This window comes from Trichosurus vulpecula, chromosome 2 (assembly GCF_011100635.1).
Source record: "Trichosurus vulpecula isolate mTriVul1 chromosome 2, mTriVul1.pri, whole genome shotgun sequence".
Classification (NCBI taxonomy): domain Eukaryota; kingdom Metazoa; phylum Chordata; class Mammalia; order Diprotodontia; family Phalangeridae; genus Trichosurus; species Trichosurus vulpecula.
The window spans coordinates 118,236,493-118,260,065 of record NC_050574.1 but is presented as its reverse complement, the minus strand read 5'-3'; the positions used below and the strand labels follow the sequence as shown (position 1 = coordinate 118,260,065).

Below are 23,573 nucleotides of genomic sequence, written 5' to 3'. Positions count from 1 at the left end.
TACGCCTACGCGGCGGGCCCCTCCTCCCGCCCCGGCGGTGGCGTGCACGCGCCCTCCCTTTACTACCTCAGGGAAACTTCCACCTCGACTCCCAAAGGTCAAAGGGGCGCGAGGATCGGAGCCGGAGGGGGGAGGGGGGAAGAGGAGAAGCCGGCGAGTCGGTCGCGCACGCGCGATGGTGCGCCCCGGCGCGCGCTCCTACTCCGCTCCCGGGGTTCCCAACCCCAGTCGTTCGGTCCGAGGCCGGCGAGGTGGGTGTGGGTGTCTGCGTTTCTCCCCCGGCTGGGTGAGACTGACCGTTGGGAGCCTCCCTCCTCGGAGTCGCCGTCCTAGTACGCTACCTCCCCTCCCTGGCTCTGCCCCCATAGACGAGCCGGGAGCCGGGAGCCGGGGAGGGGAGGACGACGAGGAGGAGAGAAGGGGAGGAGCCCACCCGGAGCCCACCCCTTTCGTCCGTTTCCCCCTCTAAGCCTTCGAGCTGGAGCAGGAGCAGGAGGCGGAACCCAGGACTCTGGACCCGGGGCCGGTCCAGGTTCAGGAGGTTCCAGAGCAGACTCAGCTTTCGGTGGAAGGACTTCTGCGGACCTTGCTGAAGATGTGGGCGGAGGGGCAGGACACCTGCATCTCCCTGGGGGTGATGCTCTGCGTGGTTCTGATCGCCGGGGTGGCGCGAGTCCTGATCCGCAGGCACACCCGCTCCACGTTCATCCGCGTCTTCACGGCCGAGCTGCTGGGCACCTTCCAGCAGTGCTGCTGTTCTCACGAGCTCCAGGTGCTGAGCGATTTGGGGCCGGCCAACCCCAGCTGGACCCTGACCGTCATCTACTTCCTCTCCTTGGTCCATGGCCTGACGCTGGTGGGCGCCGTCAGCAACCCATGCGGGGTCCTGGAGCAGCTGTCGCTGGAGCAGATGCCCCTGTGGTTGGGCTTCCTCAAGATCTTCGCGCAGATTCTCAGCTCGGCATTCAGCCGGACTTTCATGGTCTGGGTCTGGAGCCTGGGCGTTTCCAAGCGGCACTTTGTCGAGAGGGCTCTGAAGTGTGCCGACCCCATACGCATCCCTCTGCCGGAGGCGTTCCTCGTGGAGATGCTCTGCTCCTTCATCTTCCACAGCACCGTGATGCATTTCCAGGAGGTCAGGCTCAAGTTTCGAATCCACATGCAGGCAGCCCTCATCACGTTTTTGGTCTTTTCAGGTTTGTTTCGAGAGCGCTCACTAGGCATCCACTCCCACTCCCTTTTAACCATACACCAGCACCACTCTTCCAGCCATTTCTCAGTTGTGGTGGTGGTTTTTAGTAATACTTTGCATTTCTGTAGTACTTGTGAAGTTTACTAAGGACAGCTCTGTGAAGGAGGGATGTTGTTCAGTCGTGTCCGACTCTTCATGACCCCATTTGGGGTTTTCTTGGCACAAATACTGGAATGGTTTGCCATTTCCTTCTCCATCTCATTTTACAAATGAGGAAACTGAGGCAAACAGGGTTAAGTGGCTTGCCCAGGGTCACACAGCTAGTAAGTATCCGAGGCCGGATTTGAACTCGGGAAAATGAGTCTTCTTGACTCTTAGCCTGGCACTCTATCCACCGTGCCACTTAGCTTCCCCGGGGGGCTGAGGGGGAAGAGCTCCTCATTTTATGGAAGGAAAAGTTAAGGGACTTGCTAGAGTGGCAGAGCTTAAACTTTGATCCAGGCCATAGGATCGTAGGGTTTGGAACTTGTAACAAGCACTTGAGATTATCTAGGACGACACCTTAGTTTCACAGAAGAGGAAACTGAATGGAGGTGGGGGAGGGAGATGACTTGACCGAGGTTAAATAGATAGTAAGGAGTTGGGCTGGGATTTGAATCCAGGCAGGTCTTCTGGTTCCAAACCCTTTTTCCATTATAGGGCAATGGCTGCGGATTCCAGATCAATTTTTACTTTGTATCCTATTGAAAGGACAGAGCTGTAATAGTACTCAGTTCCTCCATTCCAGCTCCAAGTGCCTTTTTCCCGGGTTTGCACACAAAAAAGATCTAGGGTTTTTGTTTTTTTTTTAAATAACAACAACCTGATGTTGGAACTGAGGGATGAAGCCCTGTAAGATACTAGAGGGCAGTGCCTTGAGGAATGAATGGGTCCTGTAAGATACTTCAGAGGGCAGTGCCTGAAGGAAAGAAGGCTTGGTAGAATCACTTCTGTTTTCAAACATTTAAAGCACTATCATGTGGAAGGGAGGTTTAGATATGTTCTATTTGGCTCCAGAGGACTTGGCTAGGTTCAGTGGATCAGAGCTATCTGAAAATGGACTATCTTAGTCCATCACCAAGCATTTATTAAGTGCTTACTATGTGCCAGGCCTAAGTACTGGGACAGACAAAAACATGAACCCTGCTCTGAGGGAGCTCAAAGTGCAATGGGATTGACATTGCAAATAATTACATACATACAAGATAGGTGCCATGTATATAGAGGGTGAACCACCTGCAGGCAACACTCCTCACATTTTTGGTCAGGGGGAAACATACTAGGAGGGGAAGGTGTGGATTGGAAAAAGCCTTCAGAAGGTGGGTTTTGGGCTGAGGGTTGAAGGAAGCCAGTGGAACCAGGTTGCAGAGATGAGGAGGGAGAATATTCCAGGTATTGGGAACAGCCAATGCAAAAGTTCAGTAAGGCCAGGGTACTTGGACAGTGAAGGACGTGGAGGAGAGTAAAATGTAAGATTACTGGAAAAGTAGGATGGGGCCAGGTTGTGAGGGACTTTAGAGGTCTGAGGCTTTTAAATAGGTGATGATTGGGCCCGATCACTGGAGGAAGTAGCAGAATTTACTTATTACAAAGCAGTCACTTCCATTTGAAGTTTTATATTTATAATGTTCTCATCCCTTATCACTATACTCACTAAAAATTGATAAAAGTTCCAAAAATATCTAATATAAATTTTATACAGAACTCTTAAAAATTCTGTCATCTTCACTAGTCTTTTCTAATACTTGTTTCTCATAGAAGTATAGTTACCTTAGAATCCCCAGACACATCTTGGGATATTTTAAAGTTCATTTACAAGTCACCTAAAAACAATTTACAAATTTTAAAATGTACCACAAATGGAAGTGACTTACTTGAAAAAAAAAACAAACTGGTACGTTTGTTCATGATACAGCTCCACCAATTCCAAATGCAGCAGACCATCTCTGAGGCAGAGGGATTTAAGAAACAGGGTTGAGTGACATAATACTTTTGAAATTGAGCATATTTTAACAAAAAATTAAATGGGAATTGTTTCAAAATATTAAGACTACTAGATTTCATGTGGAGACAAGGGTATCTCTAGCCTATTTTTATTTGGACTAATTTTTTTTTTTTTGCAGGGGGCAAGGCAATTGGGGTTAAGTGACTTACCCAAGGTCACACAGCTAGTAAGTGTGTCAAGTGTCTGAGGTCACATTTGAACTCAGGTCCTCCTGACTCCAGGGCCAGTGCTCTACTCACTGTGCCACCTAGCTGCCCCTGGACTAATTCTTTAAAATTCATTTAAAATATTCTATATATGTTAGCCTTGCTGAAGTAGAAAGTGAAACTACTGGTGATAGCAAGTCCATTTAAAGACTCACTCTTTGTAGCTTCCAAGTTATAGTTAAGATAATTGCTCACATTTTCATAGCATTTTATTGTTAACAGAGCACTTTTCCTCCCCAAAACCGTGTGAGTTGGGTCATGCAAATATTACTCTCTCCACAGATGAGGAAACTGAGAGGTCAAGACTGGGCCAAGGTCCACACTTAGTAAGTGGTAGAACTGAGACCTTAATTCAGCAAGTTCATTGCTCTTTCCAGAGAGGAAAAAGGTCTTTACCTTCCTTTAAAATTTAAGCTGTATTGTATCTATGGCCTCTCTCAGAAGAGCTATTTACATAATCTGTTACTTAATGTTTTCTTTAGGGATGGAGAAGAAAGGTGTCCAGTTAGGAAAGAATTAAGTATGTTGTGGGATTGGCAAATTCATTGGTTTAAAGTTCTAGTCTTAGCTAAAGAAGAAACATTCACAAAGTCGTTCACAAAATTAATTCTGTCAAAAATAATTATGACACAGTGTAATTATTTATAGACAGTAATACCTTCATTTTACAATCAAGCGAAGATTTTTTTATTTAAAAAAAATAAAATAATTAAAAGAGAAATAATAAAATTTGGAGCTTAAGATTAAAACTAAGGAAACGTGTTGAAAGAACTTCTGGGAACAGCACATTTTGGGTAGGGAGGGAAAGAACTTTCCTTCCTTCCTCCCACAGTAGAGGTCTTGAATAAAAGGTACAGCCCACTGGCAAACAGGAAACAGAAATCACTCTTTGGAGTCAGATCTAAATTGATAATCACAGCATACAAGTTATAGATACTCAGTATGTCGTGATTTCTTCTTCTGTTCCTTTCTTTTCTGTTAGAGTAATGAATACTAAGTTAAGTTCTCCCATTAGAAGTTACAGAATTGAAAGATGAAAGGAACCTTAGAGGTCACTTGGGCCAGCTGTTTCATTATACAGAGGAAACTAAGTCTCACAGGACAAAGAGCTTGCTTCTTTCATGTAGTTAGTAAATGTGGCAGGGAAAAGCCTTAAGTTTTGTGATCCCTAGTCTGTTTGTCTTTCTTTCCACTGTATCATAAAGCCAGAGCTGTAACTAGAAAAAGGACTTTCTTCCAGAGCACTGAAATTTAGAGGGCATACAGTTTTAATGTGCACTCTTCAGGGGCTAGAAACAACTTACTTTGTCACATAGTTAGCAAGAGTAGTGTGATTAGCATGTATAATCTGTATCAAATTGCTTACCTTCTCAGTGAGGGGGAAGGAGAGAATTTGGAACTCAAAATTTTAAAACATGAATATTAAAAATTTTTACATGTACTTGGAAAATATATATTTTTCTTACAAAAAAAATAGAATAGAGTGATTAGGTCTGGATCTGTGATTTTCCAGTGAGAAAAGTCCATCAATGTAGGTTGACCCCTTTTCGGTAATTTAAAATCTTAGAGAATTGCCTATAGCACAGAGTATTAAGTGACTTGCCCAGGGTCATAGCCAGTATGTGCTAGAGGCAGAAAGTGAACCCAGATCTTTCTTCTTCAAAGCCAGCTTTCTATCCACCACAACATGCTGCCCTTCATTACCAGGAATAAAATATGAAGCTATGGGATATACCATCTGCAAGTCACTATAGTAGCTAATTCTCCCTCCTGATTAGTCCCGATTGTGTTAATATTATATTATGAATTACGAAGTTCATCAGAAGGCTCGTTTTACATTGTTTGCCACAGGCACTTAAATTACTCTGCATAAGGCATTTATGGAAATTGCTTGGACAGTCATCCAGAATCATCAAGTCTTGGACTTGGAAGGGAGCTTCAAGGTTCATCTAGTCGAGGGATGGGGAACCTGTGGCCTCGAGGCCACATGTGTCCCTATAGATCCTCAAGTGTGGCCCTTTGACTAAATCCCAGTTTTACAAGTTTGGATTCAGTCAAAGGGCCACACTTGAGGACCTAGTGGGCCACAAGTGGCCTCCAGGCCTCAGGTTCCCCACCCCTGATTCTAGTCCAACCACTCCCTGAATAGGAATTCTCTCTTTGAAGTCCATCACTCCTAAAGAACTAACTAGTTTGGAGGCAGCATTTAGGTAGCTCTCATCAGGAAGTTTTTCATTAGATTTAACCAAAATCTGTGTCTGTAACATCTCTCCTAATTCTTCTCAATCAAGATAAGTTTGTTCTTTTGACCATGTGATAACATTTCAGCTACTTGTGGCACAGCTTGAACGTATTTGTGTAGCTCCCCCCCACCCCCACTCCTACCCCCGCTTCTTCCCCCTTAAATTCTTTCCCGGAAGAAATTCCTCTAGTTGAGCTTCATGTGATGTGGTATTCACTTTCCTTAACACCTTACAGGACATTATGGACTGCATCCAATCTCACCAGGGCCCACAGAGTCTATTGTAAAAAAAGAAAACTAGGCATGTAGTCCCAGAATCTCCCCCCACCCCTCTCCCCTGCTTTTTTTTTTATTTTTTTTTTGGCTCCCATGAATACAGTGTTGCCAATAGATACTGAAGTAAGCTTTTTTCATCTTGTATATACATATTACCCGTGGGCAAAAATCATGAAACAAGATGAGAAGGTGTGGATAGGAGGTGATTTGTACCCAAAGTGAGCAAATAGATCACTGTATAAAAGAACAGTATGATTTAATAAATTCCGTCTTCACTCTACAAAACCAGTAAAACAAATTAATACAGGCTCTTCTCTTGATTTGGGGGTGGAGGGGCCAGGGTAGGAAAGAGCAACAAGCAGGGAATGGCCTAGAAAATATGAGTGTACTCCAAGAATAACTATGGACGTGCATTTACAATATTAGTGATAACTTGTAGCTCTGCCCCAGAAGGTATCTGTAGGCTTATAGAGGGAGAAGTGAACCCAGGGATGGAGAAATCCCAAACCAAAATTCCCAGGGCAAGGCCGCCTGGAATGAATTCATGGACCCAAGCATTCTTTAAGTCAAGGAGGCAAAGATTTATTACGCTTTAAGTAAATAAAGCAGGCAAGAGTTCTTAGTGAACCTGCAACCATACAGGGCTACAGGGAAAGTTTAAGTACAAGATTTAGGGATGAAACCTGTCAATCAGGTGTGTTGGGGTGGGATTAGGGAGCGGTCAGGGCATGATTAAGGGTTGGTCAGTTCTTTGTATCTCCTGCGGGGTATCTTAACCCAGAGTTCACTGGGAAATAGCCCAAAGGGGGGCTACCCAGGGGTGTGGTTTTGCCTGTGAAACATCACTAAGTCACCAGGAGTTCAGGGCTAGCTGCAGATACTGGCTAGGTTATATCAAGTGCCTTGTTAGTCAAGATTAATGTAAGGGAGTATATATTTCAACTATGCCTAGGATATATGTTAGACTCAGTATATGGTCAGTTATCAATACCTGGGAATCAAACTATAATTGGGCATAGCTGCTTACTAAGGAAGAAGCAGAGATAATATTGGGTCACACTGCCCTTTAGCTAGAGAGGCTACCTGGGAAAGAATATGTTTGAGAACTAGATGTGTTCTAAAATTGAAATTCTGCCACAGGCACAGGCACCCAGGCAGAGGCTAAGGGGAAATGTGATGTTAGAACTAGGGTCCAAGCACAAGCACCCCATCAGGCTGATATGTGGAGTCAGTGTGCTGGTGTCAACTAGTATTTTATTTAGCTCGTAGTAACCTGATCACAGTATCAAAATCATTAAAAGATTTTTGTTGCCCTTTTTATCCCGAGGGTAGCCTGGATTAACTGGTTTTACTGGTTCAATAGAGCTATAATTTATTATATAGTAGCCTTCTTCAAAACTTCTGTGGATTGGTGATCTCATCTCCAGCCCCCTACATCTTCTTATCCTGTGATTCGTGAAACATAATTCTTGAGAAATTTAGAAGTATTAGTGCCTGTTTCAAGCCGGCCTCCTTATTCCCAGGAATGTGGTTTCTGTGCTGAGAAATTCTAGTTCAATGAGCAAAGAAGAGCAATAATTTTTACAGTTCTATAACACTTTTCTGTGTTCTGACCTGTGACTTTTGTAACACAAGTTCTTTATGTCTCCTGCTCTCTAAAAGTGAGCTTGGACTTGGATAGATGAACTGACTTAGGTAGGGTCACCATGACAGTTAATGTTTCTCCAGAGGAACACATACTCAGATCTTCGGGATTCAAGCCCAATGGTCTTTTCACCGCATCATGATATTACTTTATGCATAGCTGATTGGCCATAGATGGAAAAGTATATGTACTTATTTTCTCTAATTCCAATTTTTAAGGGCTTCAACAATAAATAAGGCCCAACTGTTCACCTCACATAGTTCCAAACAGAATAGTTTAATACCTGTCTATATCAGAATGGGTAAAGTTCCAAATGACCTTAAAATGTCTTTGCAAAAGTTTTTTTGAAAAATGCTTTTGTTACAAGATTTTCTGAGGGAAATTTCAATGAAGTGTATGTTATGAATCCTGTGCAAAACCAACTTATTTTGTGTTTGGCCCGTATTCTCTCAGTGATTTCATTCAATTATCATGTCCATGTAGGAGAGGGATAGGGAGGATTGTACCTGAGTTTTCATTGGTAGAGGGAACTTCTGAGAGAGGAAGCACCCTCTACCAAATACAGATTGGCACCTTCTTTACAACTGAGAAGTCTTGTAGAGTTGCCCAGAGTCCTAAGAGGTTAAGTGATTTGCCCGGGCTAACATGTATCAGAAGCAGAATTTGTATTCTCTTCTTTCTGTCTTCAAGGCCTTCTTTATAGCCACTGTGCCATGTCAAAAATGACTTCTAGATCTATACATCCAATCCTCATCTATTCTTGATTCTAGTCACTTATCCCCAGCTGCCTGTTGGACGTCTTTATAGGATATCTAAAAAAATCCCAACAATTTATTATTGTTTCCCTTAAAACCAACCCTCTTCTAAACTTTATTTTTTTTGTTAAGGGTGTCCACATTGTTCCAGTTACCCAGTTTTGCAATCCTTGCTTTTTCACACTCGCTCCTGCCTCCCTGCCCAGTCATTTAGCAAATCTTGTGAATTCAATTTCCCAGACATCTCGAGTCCATTCTCCCATCTCCATGTAAATAATCATAGCTAACATTTAAACCGCAGTCAGCCTTATCCATTCCCTTATCCTCACCCAGATTGGTGCCATGCCAAATAATAATAATACAATAATAGTTAACATGTAGTACTTACTATGTGCCTGGTGCTGTGCTAACGCTTCACAATTATTATCTCATTTTATTGTCATAACAACCCTAGGAAGTAGCTGTCATCATTATTCCCATTTTACAGATAGAAACCAAGGTAGACAGAGGTTAAGTGACTTACCCAGGGTCATACAGCTAATAAGTATCTGGGGCTGGATTTGAACTCAGGTCTTACTGACTCCCAGTCCTGGCACTCTCTCCTTAGCATCTCCTAGCTGCCTTGCTCCTACTTGGTTTCCCTATGTCTAGGCCCTCCCTTCTCCAATCTATTCTCCACATAGCTATTTCTTTCAAGAGGTTTCAGCAGCTCTTCATTGCATGTAAGATAAACTAAAGACTTTTCTCTTTGGCAATTAGGCCCATCACCATTTGACTATAGCCAAACTGACCCAGTGGCCACTGCTTGTATATGACATTCCATCTCCTGCCTCTCCTACATTTGCACAGGTTGTCTCTCTCCTCACCTCCCCATCTTGAAACAACGTTTCTTTCAAGGCTTTGCTCAAGTGCTACTACCTTCAGGAAGCTCCTCCTGATTTTCCCAAGTGTTAGTTCACCATCACTGTGTATTTTGTATATGCCATTTATTTGCTCATCTGTGAACAGATATCACCCAGGAGAATGTAATCTCCACATCTTCGTTTTGCCTTTGTATCCCTAGGCCTGGTCCATAACACTGCCGACTTCCTTGATTATGCAACTGCAGATGACCAGGTAGCCCTTGTTCAGGTTCTGAGAACCATGTAGGATCATTCAAAGCCATTTGAATGATTAGCTCCAATTTGAGTTAAACAATTCCTCACTGGGAAGCAATGATTAAAGGGAATTTTATTGAGCATCAGCTGTTTGCTCAGCCCAGTCCTCTGTGCTGTGCAGCATAGAATAGGAAGTTAGCCTCCGGGAACTTCAGTTCTTCTCAGCTCTCTGAGGGTAGGCCCTGAACCATGGGCCTGGCACACAGAGGAGAGAGAAGTGTGGCATGCTGGTTGGCCCTAGATTCAGGGAAGCCTGGATTCTAACCTGCCTCTGACAATTAGGAGCTGTGTGACCACAGGCAAGTTGTTGAGCCTCCACTAAGGGTTTCCTCCTTAAGGAGGTCTTCTCCAGAAGGGCTTTGAGGCTCCAGGGAAATAGGGATGTGAAGCACTCTGCAGACCTTAAAGCATTACATAAATAGTTACTTTAGTGAGTGCTCAATAAACTTTTGCTTAATTAGGAAGATGAGATTTTATTAACAGTGAAACAATAGTGAATTGCAAAGGAAGGTAATGACCAATTCAAAGGAATTCCGAATTATGTTGTGCAGTTTGAAAGAATTTCAGAGAAGTAGGGGTATCTAGGAGGAATGGAGCAGCCAGGGGCAGCTTCATGGAAGAGATGGAATTTGTATTTGCCTTTCAAGATCAAGTTCATAAAGATTGGCTACTCTCAAATATCTTCTAATGGGTCCTTTTCAGATTTATTCTGGTAAATTCAAATAAGAGGTATCTTGATATTTATACTCTAAAAAACAGGTTTCCAAATATAGGTCTTTAATATCTACAGGCACACATAATTTGTATATATGTTTATATTTTATAGTCACTCTTTAAAGATATTTCTTCCTCACATTTAATTTTAATCTGTGCCATTTTTGCATAAACAGGTGGCAATTGTTGAAACTGAGGAGTGGGAATTTTCTGTTTCTAATCCACATTATGGATTGACTTCTTATGACATAAGACGTGACATCTTAAAATCCTTCCTTTCTTTCTTTTGCCCCTACTCCAAGTTGGGTTTTTCCTCAAGTAAAGTTAACATGAAATGTCCTAAATGTTCATAATTATGCAGTTATCTGACACTATGGAGTTTAATAAAAATGAATCAACTTACATCAGTATAGTAGTTAGAGTTTTTCTTGATACTGTGGGAGGGTTAAAAGGAGTTAGAGGTAAAAAATAGTTTTAAAAACCTTTATGGAAAAAAACTTAATTGCAGGAAATGTTTCCATATGATTAAAAATTCAAACATACAGAAGTTAAATACAGACAATATGGTATCTTGTTAATACACTGTATCTCTTAATTACCTTCCCTGAGGCTCAGTTTTCCAAACATGGTTGGACTAGATGTTGTCTAAGGTCTTTGAATTCTGATTGTGAACTTGAAAGTCTGATTTGAATTATTGAGTGGACCAGAAGACATTCGTAATGATAACAGCTCCCATTTCTCTAGTGCTTTACGGTTTACAAAGTACTTTCCTCCCAAGCTTATTAGTTAGGTCTTGTAGGGGTTGTTATCCTCTGTGTTTCAGATGAGGAAAAGAAGGGACAGAGTGGTGATGTCATTTAAGTCCATGGGCACACAGTATAACAAAGTGATTGGTGTTCCATTGTATTTGGTGTCAAGTTATGAGAGCTGATGTTGTTCAAAAAAGTTATGCTGATAGTAGATATTGGCCTTATTATAAGAGGAAGAAGGATGAGTAAGAAAACTTTGCTCTTATTTTCTTGTGTTGTTTTTTTAAAAAGAAAAGGAGTAGCCCCTCGTGTGGAGTTTTTTGACACTGAATGAAATGCTATAATTTGGTCCTGAATAAGGTGAAAAGTATGAGTCTGTAATGCTAATAAAAATTCCTCATTATATCAAAAGCCAAACTGTGTAATTTGTTTTGAAATTTGGGGTTTTGGGGGCGGAGCCAAGATAGCAGCTGGAAAGCAGGGACTTGCATGAGCTCCCACCCAGGTCCCTCCAAACACCTATAAAAAAAATGGCTCTGAACAAATTCTAGAACTGCAGAACCCATGAAATAGCAGAGGGAAGCAGAGATCCAGCCCAGGGAAGCAGAGATCCAGCCCAGGACAGCCTGGATGGTCACAAGGTAAGGTCTATTGCACAGACTTGGGAGTGGAGCGGAGACCAGGGTGGGCCATGCAGACATGCAGACCAACCAGAATGGGAGCTAGGTGGAACAGGCCCTAGCGCCCTGAATCAGGTGAGCTGTGGCAGTTACCAGACTTCTCAACCCACAAACACCAAAGACAACAGAGAAGGTTAGTGGGAAAAGCTGCTGGGACAGAGTGAAAGGAGATCAGGTTCTGCCACCACCCTAGGGGCAGCAGAGATGGTGCAGTTACAGAACTATAGCTGCAGTTGCTTCTGGCCCCAGGACATCTGGTGGGAGGAATTGAGTGGTGGATCAGAGCAGGAATGCAGAGCCAGCTTAGATCTGAGTCCGGTGCGGGTTGGCAGTTCTTGGGGGAGGAGGAGCGCTGGTGTGGCAGAGCTTGCTGTGTAGAAATAGCTCTGAAAACAACAACGCAACCCCTCAAGCTTGGGACAAAGTACTCTATATGCTATAAGCAGTCATACTCCAACAAAAAACTCAAGGGTCAAGTAGTTGGCTGGGAACATGGCCAGGCAGCGAAAACAGACTCAGATTCAGACTCAGACTTTGGAATCTTTCTTGGATGACAAAGAAGACCAAAACATACAGCCAGAAGAAGTCAACAAAGTCAAACAGCCTACATCAAAAGCCTCCAAGAAAAACATGAACTGGTCTCAGGCCATGGAAGAGCTCAAAAAGGATTTGGAAAAGCAAGTTAGAGAAGTAGAGGAAAAATTGGGAAGAGAAATGAAAGTGATGCGAGAAAACCATGAAAAACAAGTCAATGACTGGCTAAAGGGGACCCAAAAAAATACTGAAGAAAACAACACCTTAAAAAATAGACTAACTCAAATGGCAAAAGAGTTCCAAAAAGCCAATGAGGAGAAGAATGCCTTGAAAGGCAGAATTAGCCAAATGGAAAAGGAGGTCCAAAAGACCACTGAAGATAATACTACCTTAACAATTAGACTGCAGCAAGTGCTAGTGACTTTATGAGAAATCATGATATTATAAAACAGAACCAAAGGAATGAAAAAATAGAAGACAATGTGAAATATCTCAGGGGAAAACCACTGACCTGGAAAATAGATCCAGGAGAGATAATTTTAAAATTATTGGATTATCTGAAAGTCATGATCAAAAAAAGAGCCTAGATATCATCTTTCAAGAAATTATCAAGGAGAACTTCCCTGATGTTCTAGAGCCAGAGGGTAAAATAGAAATTGAAAGAATCCACTGATCACCTCCTGAAAAAGATCCCAAAAAGAAAACTCCTAGAAATATTGTTGCCAAATTCCAGAGCTCCCAGGTCAAGGAGAAAATACTGCAAGCAGCCAGAAAGAAACAATTTGAGTATTGTGGAAAAAAAAAATCAGGATAACACAGGATCTGGCAGTTTCTACATTAAGGGATTAAAGGGCTTGGAATACGATATTCCAGAGGTGAATGGAGCTAGGATTAAACCAAGAATCACCTACCCAGCAAAACTGAGTATCACGCTTCAAGGCAAAATATGGATTTTCAATAAAATAGAGGACTTTCAAGCTTTCTCAGTGAAAAGACCAGAGCTGAATAGAAAATTTGACTTTCAAACACAAGAATCAAGAGAAGCATGAAAAGGTAAACAAGAAAGAGAAATCATAAAGGACTTACCAAACTTGAACTGTTTTGTTTACATTCCTGCATGGAAAGATGATGTGTATAATTCATGAGACCTCAGTATTAGGGTAGCTGAAGGGAATATACATATATAGAGAGACAGAGGGCACAGGGTGGGTTGAATATGAAGGGATGATATCTAAAAAAATCAAATCAAATTAAGGGATGAGAGAGGAATATATTGAGAGAGGGAGAAGGGGAGAGATAGAATGGGGTAAAGTGCCAAGAAAAAGCAGCTCTGTAGGAAGGGAAGAGGGGGCAGGTGAGGGGGAATGAGTGAATCTTGCTCTCATCAGATTTGACCTGAGGAGGGAATACCATACACACTCAATTGGGTATCTTACCCCACAGGAAAGAAGAAGGAAGGTGATAAAAAAAGGGATGGACGATAGAAGGGAGGGAGGGGCAGATAGGGGGAGGAGGTAATCAAAAGCCAACACTTTTGAAAAGGGACAGGGTCAAGGGAGAAAATTGAATAAAGGCTGTTAGGTTAGGAAGGAGCAAAATATAGTTAGTCTTTCATAACATGGGTATTGTGAAAGGGTTTTACATAATGATACATAATGACACGCATGTGGCCTGTGTGGAATTGCTTGCCTTCTTAGGGAGGGAGGGTGGGTGGGGAGGGAAGAGGGGAGAGAATTTGGAACTCAAAGTTTTAAAAACAGATGTTCAGAAAAAAAAGTTTTTGCATGCAACTAGGAAGTAAGATATACAGGCAGTGGGGTATAGAAATCTATCTTGCCCTACAAGAAAGTAAGGGAAAAGGGGATGGTGGGAAGTGGGGTGACAGAAGGGAGGCTGACTGGGGAATGGGGCAACCACAATATGTGCCGTCTTGGAGTGGGGGTGGAGGAGGGTAGAAATGGGGAGAAAATTTGTAGTTCAAACTCTTGTGAAAATCAATGCTGAAAACTAAAAATATTAAATAAATAAATAATCAAAAAAAAAACAGAAATTTGGGGTTTTAATTTTTTGCAGTTGATGTCAATGGAACAAAGATTTGCTTCCAGGAGATACTTGGTGTAATGGATTTCACAAATCTACTTTTTGTAGGTGATATTGATCCTTTCTGAGGAGATTACCTGGCATTACTGCTCATAATTCAATTATTAAAAATGTTGAAAGCCACATTTTAGGTAAGGTGAATGGAAATGTTCAAAGGGGGCAAGGGTACTTACATGACCTCTCCAAGGATCCTGGTACTTTAATAGCATAACAGGGCAAAGCCTCTGTGGTAGTGAAGCATTGCCCAACAAATACGTGACTTTTATTGCTAAAGAAATCTGGTTTTAAAAATATAGTGTTAATATTTGAATATCTAAGAGAGATAAAAAGTTAATTTTATTTAAAAGCAGATTCAACAGTGTAAAGTGTAGTTTCATCAAAAGAATTACAGTAACCATCTACTTAATGATTTTGACAATCCAGATCAAAGCAGTTAGTAGAAACTAGAGAGTATTTAAAAACTAAGTAAATCTTACCCTTTTTCAGCATGTAGGTCTATAATTTTTTTATACTTTCATTTGATTGCCAAAGTAGAATGCCTTGCTGTTGAAATTCCTTTTTAAAAAAAAAATCAAGTTTTGTGTTTGAGTTTTTTTATTTGTTTTATCTTGGATGGGGTTTCTTTTTATGTATGATACAATTTGAAAAACCATCTTATGATAGTAATGGCAGCTCACATTTTTATAGTTAACAAAGCACTTTTTTCACAATAGATTTGAATACTATCATCATCCCCATTTTACAGATGAGAAATTACTAGAAACTTAGTTTCACAGGTCATTTAGCTAGTAAATGTTAGAGCTGATACTCAAACCCAAGTCTAAGGCCTCTTTCACTATACTGTATCATACTGATGATTTATCATCCCATACAATATCATATGCCCTGGGCATTTACTTTCTGCTTAGACCAGCCCTCAGAGGACCCCTAGACAAGCTAAGCAATTTTGGAAAGATTTAGTTAGGGACTGGTTTGGTCCAGGCAATCTAGAACTCCCCCTGTCTTGGTGTTAGAAACCCCGCAAAACACCCTATTTGGACCAAGAGTTAGTTCCCTTCTATTCTTAGGGCTGCCCTGTACCCAAAATGAATACCCCATTGTAACTGTAAATTTAAAGACAGTACCTGGGGTTCATCCTAGTTCTGACCACTTCTGTCTCAGGATAGGCACAATTAGAGCTGCCATGATAGTGATATCCAGAGTGAGCACTTTGGAGAACATTCATACCCTTTGGCATGAGCATTCTTCTGAAAAGAGCCCCCAGTGGGCCTTTTTCACTCAGTATTTGAATATACTGGCATCCTACATTGGGATGTCTGATTCTCCTGATAGGGATGCAAGAGTCACAGCTCTAAGGGAAACAGAATATGATATTGGAATGAGTACAATGAGATATTCTGGGACAGCCTAGTGAAAGATTTTAAGTTGGCCTAATGAAAAGTTTGACATAATTGTGAGTTACCTTCAGTTTGCTGTTAGCCCAACTAAGCTAATTTTCAGGTTCAGGATTCGGAGTCCTTTTTAAAATTGAGAAATGCTTGCAAATTTCTAAGATCAGCTGTTTTGGAATGGACTAGCTGAATGTATATACGCCACTCATACACTTTCTACCTGGCTTCCAGTGGTACTGTGATGCCTACTATCTGTGGAACCTTGGGAAAATCATGCCCTGGGCCTCAGTTTCCTTATCTGCAAAATGGAGTTGGGTCAGATGTGCTCAGGTTCCTTCCAGGCTTAGATCCATGTGCCTCTATGAAAATTGTGGTACTGTTCTAGGAATGGCAGAGTTGGAACCAGAAATCTGGACCCAGATTAGCTGCCCTGGCCTCTCTGTCTTTGAAGTGTGTTTCCATCTGACCAGAAGGATGGGTTCCATTGCTAGGTCAGTGACCTGGGCTCCTCCACCACAAATGCCTGAAACAGTAGTGACTCCGGTGGGAACTGCTGTCTCCAAGTAGCCCAGTTATGAGTTCCAAGTCTGTGGTTGTTATAATAAATTGTCATACTGGTTATCAGTAATGCATTTATAGTTCTAATTAAGAATTAAGGCCCTGTCATGAGTTCTCTTATTATATTGGCACTTTAAACTGGTAACTATTGTACCTTTTGTCTTCTTTGTCGTCGTATTTGGGCTTTCTGCTACTTACAGTGAAGATTGGGTTAACACTTAATGGATGTTTATTTTTGTTTGTGATGAAAAGTTTTGTTTTTTGTTGTTGTGGTTTTTGGTTTTTGCCATGCTAACACACTACAAAAAGCTTAGGAGCAGTATTATTTATTAGGATGATTTAAAAAGAAAAGTAAGGCATCTAAAACTACCAGTAACATTTCCTAAGAACCAGAGTTGTAATAATACTGTGTTGTAGTGCTCTCTTATTCCAACATGCTCCCACTAGTTACTGTGGTAGAAATAAAGGACCTGAAAGAGAAAGGATGCTGAATTCTTCATGAGGTTGGAGTAATGCATAGATACTGGTTTGACTCAACTGAGCTCTGAAGGAATGTGGTGTAACTCAAACATTGGATTTGGATTCAGAAGACCAGTGTTTGAATCTGGCATTGTCACCTTGGCCAAGTCACTTTTCTTCTTGGCCTTAACCTCCCTTATCTGTAAAGATGAAGGAGCTAGAACTTAAAGGTTTTTAAGGTCTCTCTAAAGCACTAAAATTCTGTGGCCACATAAGCCTTCTAAGTCTCTTCCTCTTTGGGAGCATCCGTCTCTTTACCTACTTACAATAAAGAAAATAGACTATGTAAATGTTGTGTCCCCTGATAGAAGGCAAGGTCCTTAAGGGCAGGAATTATTTCATTTTTGTCTTTGTGTTTCTTAACATAGTACAGATAGTAGACATTTAACGAAGACTGTTAATTAGGCAGTTTCTAATATCCAACTCTTGGTTTGGGGAGCAGATGCATTCAGTCCTTCAGGTTTCTTTACAGGTTTGGTAAGAATATAATTGTAGAGCTAATTTGCTAAATATCTAAGAGGGCACATTCGTAATTGCCATCTATTTTTAGTTCCTAATGGATGAAAGATACAAAATCTCGTTTAGTGTCACTTTGCTTGAAATGTATTACAGGCGGAAATCTAACAGGAGCTGTATTTAATCCAGCTTTGGCCCTTTCACTACATTACCAGTGCTTTCATGAGTTATTCTTCAACTATTTAATTGTGTATTGCCTGGCTCCTTCTTTAGGTAAGCGCATTTCTATTTCATGCATTTTCAGGAAATGTTTTAACCTTGAATGCTATTGTTAAGTCTCCATTTTCTCATAAGCAGGGCTGGAAGAACCCTTAGCATTTAAGGCAGAGGCCAGAGTCCACCTCTGAAGCACCAATAGTAGAACATTTTGTAGGGGTTCTCCCAGTGTAACTTAATATTCTTGTGCATTGCATTTTGAAGCACGTGGCTTCGAGGGATATCAGAACTGGAAGAGAAGGCCTGGCTTCACATGCCAGTTGATCTCTAAGCTCATATATGCTGTGAAAATTTTGTTACGCTTCTTGGTTTAGGAAGCATGTATCAAGTCCTTAAATTTCTGCAAGTTAACATGTGTTTAAAGAATGCAGGTATACTTCAACACAAGAAATAAACATAGTCTTTAAAAGTATAGAAAGAGAAATTCTAGTTTACCACTGACTTCAAATATTAGGTTGGAGACGATCTCATGGATAAAAAGTTTGGCCCAAAGGTAGGATAAGCAGTGCCACAATGTGGTACAATGGAAAGATGAATGAGCTGGGGCCTGGAGACCTGGGTTCTCATTCTAGAACTGACACTAAGTAGTCTTGTCACTTTGGGCAAATCCCTTCTGCTTTCTGGGTCTGATTGCTCATTTTTAAAATGCATGAATTTAGGCCCAAGGTTTTAATAAAGCTAGGTGGTGAAGTGGATAGAATGTAGGGTCTATAGTCAGGAAGACTTGTCTTCCTGAATTCAAATCTGGCCGCAGACACCTATTAGCTGTGTGACCCTGGGCAAGTCACTTAACTCTGTTTGCCTTACTTTCCTCTTCTGTAAAATGAGCTGCAGAAGGAAATGGCAAGCCACTCTAGTCTCTTGCCAAGAAAACTTCAAATGGGGTCACAAAGATCAGATATGACCAAAAATGATGGAACAACAGAAAACTAGGAAAGGATGGGAGAGAAAATGGAGGGATCATAGAAATAATATGGTCATTTCAGTTTAAAAATGGAAGGGACAAAAAATTTAAGCCCATCAGGTTCCAAAGATTACAGACTGGAAGAATAAAGAGTAGAGATGACAACTCCTAAGCTATATTTTGGTCAGGGAAAAGAGTAAGTTCATCGTGTGAATTAGTCATAGTATATACATGTTAGAGAGCTGGAAGGGACCCCTAAGAGTCATCAGGTCCAACATCCTCATTTTACAGATGAAGGAACCAGGGTTGAGAGAGGTGACCTGTGTGCCCAAGGTCACACAGCTGTTAAATGGAAGAATTGTAACTTATGAGCCTTTTGACTCTAAACCCATGGTTCTCTTTCCCACCGTATACCACCTTGGTCTCCCTTCTGAGCAGAAAGATTGCGATTCCCAAATGATGATTTCATTACTTCAGATACATGAGGTTTGAATGATCATCTTCTCCATCCCCTATGAAAATCATTCAAAGTGTTGTAAATGTAAAGTAATAGAAAGTGTATACCAGATCCATCCCTAATTTATGGATTTCATAGCAAGAAAGTCTGGCATACATTGTTTTCTTAAAATGAGGGGTAGTTGATTTTTATGACTATTCTTAAATACGGTGATTACATCCTAGCAATGACCTCATCAGGAAAACAGAAATAGCCTTGGGGAAATTAGTGATGTGGTCATAGTTTCTGGTTGTTCTTATTTTGCTTTATGGAGTCCCACGCTGCAGAATGGACTAAAGTTTTTCTGGATGGTGTAGAATCTGAATGCTGGCAGAACCATAAAACTTGATTGCTGCTTCTTTAGCAAAGAGCAATCCTTCTTGACTGGCATCCTACAAATTAATTCTACTTTGGTGTGTTAGTACAGCATAATGCTTTGTCTAAAGTGATTATTGAACTTAAAAAAAAAAAAACAACTACCTAATTCAAATTAGCTTGGTGTTGTCTAACCATAAAACCCCTCCCATGACTTAGGATCTATTAATACCTGAAATTCTCAACTTTATGTCTCCCCTAAAGCCAAGCACAGTGCTCTACACACAACAAGCACTGAATAAATGTTTGTTGGTTTGATATTTAAGATATACTTCTTAAGATTAAAAAATAATTTGTTTTAATTTTAAGTATAAATTTTTGGGAAGTGTTTATCTTGTAGGAGTTGGCTCTTCTCCATTGAACTTGTTGGAAACTTTCAGTCTATATCTGTTGGGTAGCATTGTGTTAAATTTAAAAAGAAACTATGTGTTGTGAAAGGGAGTAATTGTAGGACCACCTTGTATTATGTGTGTTTTACAAGACAGGACTATCAAGTATTTTCAGAATTCTCTAGGATCAGCAGGGACAAATATCATTGCCCCCTTAAAGATGGGACAGAGCTCAGCAAGTCAGACTTTGAGCAGGGACTCCTTTGGACTCACAGTTCTTCCCACTAGTTTATTGTGGAGTCATCTTGGTTCCTATTATAGATTATTTTAAGGATTTTGTATCGAAGGAAAATAAAAATGAACATTCTTGATTTTAGACATTCTGTAAGCAGCGAAGTCTTGTCATAGAAAATCTTTATGAACACATATAGTCCTTAAGTATACAAACTGAATGATTATAGCCTTTTTGATTTTTTAAATGTTATTTTGTCTTTCAGGTATAATGTTGATGGTTTTGATGTTCATCCATTTCCTTCCTTGGCTGCATAACATGAATAGAATTAATAAAAACGAGTAGTACTTATCAAAGACTAATACTAAGTTAAATTGCAGTCCAGCTGGATGTGAAGCAGTCACCAAGTTCAATCGCTTCATGTTCTAAATGCCAGTTGCACTTTTCTCCAAATGTCAGATTTCTTTGAGGATGCTGTCTTACAGTTCCCATCACTGAGACATTTAAAAAAATCAATGTGAAATTGAGGTCTCCTGTGTAAAGACTTGTTCTTTTGAATGATGTATATTAAAATGCTGCTGGAAAGGACTCATTACATTAAATTTAAATTTCAAGTGACAGTTGTTAACCTTTTTCACAAAAGCTAAGCTGTGGAAAGGATAGGAGGGGAGAGAAGGAAATAAAAAAAGGAATGCGTACAGCCAAGGGCTATCCAAATTTATATAACCAAGAGCTTTCCTAATCAAGGTACTAGGACAGCTGATTGAAACTTCTGTTCTAGAGTTGGGTAGATGCTCCTTTCAGCAACAAACTTCCCATAATGTTGTTTGTCAGCATCACTGATGTCATCTTCTACTAGAAGACATTATATATAGACATTTAAGAACCTCAATAGATTGAATCCATATTTTCCAAATAGACCCTAATCTAACCTCTGAACCTACTTTAGTATTCCAGTGGTTCATGATTTCATCATTTCCACCATCACAGCTTCTCTCTTCTTTAGTAAATGGTTTTGGGAGGTAAAGTGGCTAATAAAATTTATACCTTGATGGCCAGTCCTCTGTTGATGAACCTCTCCACATTTAAGAAGGCTAGTTCTCAGATGATAGGTCATCGGTCACTGTACTTATGAAACCTTTCCATCTTAGTAGGACAGACCTGCAGAGCTTGTTCTTTGCTGGCATAGCCTTCAAGAATCTGGTGTCACCTTTATGCCATGAGTAGGCATCTAAGATATACTTTCGTGATACTTCTGAACTATGAAACCCTAGTCTAGTGGAAGGAACACTAGATTTCGGAGTCAAGTGATGAGCATTCACATCCTGGCCCCATCAGTTACTACCTTGGGCAAGTCACAACATCTTTGGGACTCAGGTGTCTTTTGGCTTTAAGTCTTTGAACCTAAGTGCCTTTTAAGTAGAATGAATTCCTTACCAGCTTCCTTCCATTTTGCTAGTTTTAGTTTATTTCTTTATTAGTTAATATCATTTAATTCAAATGAGTGAAAAAGCCTGGAGAATAGCTCCAAAACTTCTCACCATGATATTTTCATTTGTACATGAATCAGTTCTTTAAGACATAATACTCTCTTGGTTTTGCTGGTTACTGCTGAGCTATTTTCACAGGTAAAATTGAAGACCAAGAAAATGTCTACTGAGTAAGAGTTTTGCCCACTGATTCAAATTCATGATAGTCCTAAGGTTCATTCCCCATAGTTACCAAGCCCTGTCAATTCTATAGATGTATGTATTATTTGTCTCATTCAGTACCTCCTCTTCACTCATGCAGCAAGGGCCTAATCCAGGTCCTCATCACCTCCTGCCCAGACTGTTAAAGAGCATGCATGACTGGCTTCTCTACCTCTGATCCACCTTACAAAATAACCTTTCTCATACACAGTATACAACATAGTTTAGTAGGAAGGACATTAGATTTGGAATTTAAAGCACCTGGGTCCAGATTCTGCTTCTGACAACTAACTATGGAACTCTAGACAAATTGCTTCACCTCCCTGGGCCTCAGTTCTTCATCTATAAAATGTGGAGAGTTGGGCTACATGAGTTCTAAAGTCCATTGCTGTTTGAAATGCTATGATGCTCATGCCTGACCAGCCTACTCCCCTGCTCAAAAACCTGTGGCCTCATTTTACTTAAAGGATAAAATACAAACTCTTTACTCCATTGAAACCTTACATAATTTGCCATCAAATCTTCCTTTGCTGCCTTCTGAGGACTCCACACCATTTTCCAGTCAGACTGGATTGCCTGAACCTGCTGTTCCCTCCTCTTGTCCTCTTTCCCAGCTTGATTTGTGTAGGTCATTCCCCAGACTTAAAAAGTCTACCCTGATTCCTCCCTCCCCTTGCCCCAAATCAAAGTGACTCATCATGCTCAAATTTTCTTAGAACACTTTGGACTTTTCCCGTTGCTCACTATGTTGTATTTTACTTGTGTATGTGTTTTATCGCCCTTGTAGACCATAAGCTCCCTGGGGATAGGGACTGGTTTTTTTTTTCACATTTATATCTCCAGCACCTAATATGGTGCTTGAAATGTAAGCAGGCACTTAAAATATTTGCCGAATTGAGCACATCAATTGCCAAATGGTTGTTCTGACATTGCTAGGTGACTTAACTGCAAATGATAAAACTGTTGAGATGTTCTTGCAATTCTTGCTCTGGCCTGCAGATTGATAATGGATTGCTTAGAGTTTGCAGAAAAAGCTTCTGCAAACAAATCTGTACTTTGGTGGTGTTGAGGTCATCTGAGGTAGCCCTCTAATTTGACATGGAAGATTATCCAAGGTTTTCTATCAGAACAGCAGAGGCTGGCTCCTGCCCAACCTTAACAACACACACCCCAATTTGTTTGGAATATTGCATTTGTGCCTGGCAGTTTGCCAGGTCATGCCGTTAACTTTGTCCATTTGCCTCATTCCCTGTGTTCATTATGAACTCTGTGCCCCTCTTATTTCGATAACTTTTTTCCTTTTATCAGACCTGCGTTTTCATTGGTCTAGGGAGATCCTGGGGAGGAACTTCCTATCAATGAGATCAGCATCTCTGCAATTTAAAGTCTTCAGAGAGCTGCCTGGGGGCAAAGTTAAGTGGCTTGCCCACCCAGGTCACTCAGCTAGTGTGTGTTGTGGTGGGAGTTCCATCTAGGTCTTCCTGGAAGACTTCAAAGACCAGATCTGAAGTTACCATTCCAATACTGTTTCTCTTCATAATCATGTGCCCTATTTAAGTTACATTAAATACTAACTGATTATAGACAGGCTGTGTAGACTAGCTACACTGTATTTTCTTTTATTATAAACTTGGAAGATAGCCATGCCACATGAAGATGAATTGAAGGAACTGAATATTTAACCTGGAAAAAGGGAAGTCTTGGGAACACCATCACTGCCTTCAAGGATTTAAAGAGGGATTAAATTGTTCTGCTTGGGCTCAGAAAGCAAAACAACAGTAATGGATGAGTTTTCTAATGATTATGAAACTGTCCACAAGTGAAATGGGCTGCCATTAGAGGTAATAGATGACTACTTTGTCAGTGATACTATAGAAGGGACTTGTTTAAGACTAAATGATCTCTTAGGTCTTCTCCAACTCTTAGATCTTATGAAATATTTTTAGCAGTCACAGAAATTTTTAAATAGCCTTTCCAGGTTTGCTTTTTGTTAGATACCCAAGTATTTGGTGGAGAAAAATTTTCTTTGGTGACTTAGTAACATGGATATTG

At 40.8% G+C, this 23,573-nt stretch overlaps 1 protein-coding gene across 1 annotated transcript; it reads left to right on the top strand.

Moving 5' to 3' along the window:
* Nucleotides 1-226: 226 nt before the first annotated feature.
* AQP11 (aquaporin 11) lies at nt 227-20,418 on the top strand. Its single transcript, XM_036745545.1, has 3 exons — nt 227-1,196; nt 17,375-17,491; nt 20,096-20,418. The coding sequence occupies exons 1-3, from the start codon at nt 596-598 to the stop codon at nt 20,173-20,175; spliced, it is 798 nt and encodes a 265-aa protein (XP_036601440.1). The 5' UTR covers nt 227-595; the 3' UTR covers nt 20,176-20,418.
* Nucleotides 20,419-23,573: the final 3,155 nt, after the last annotated feature.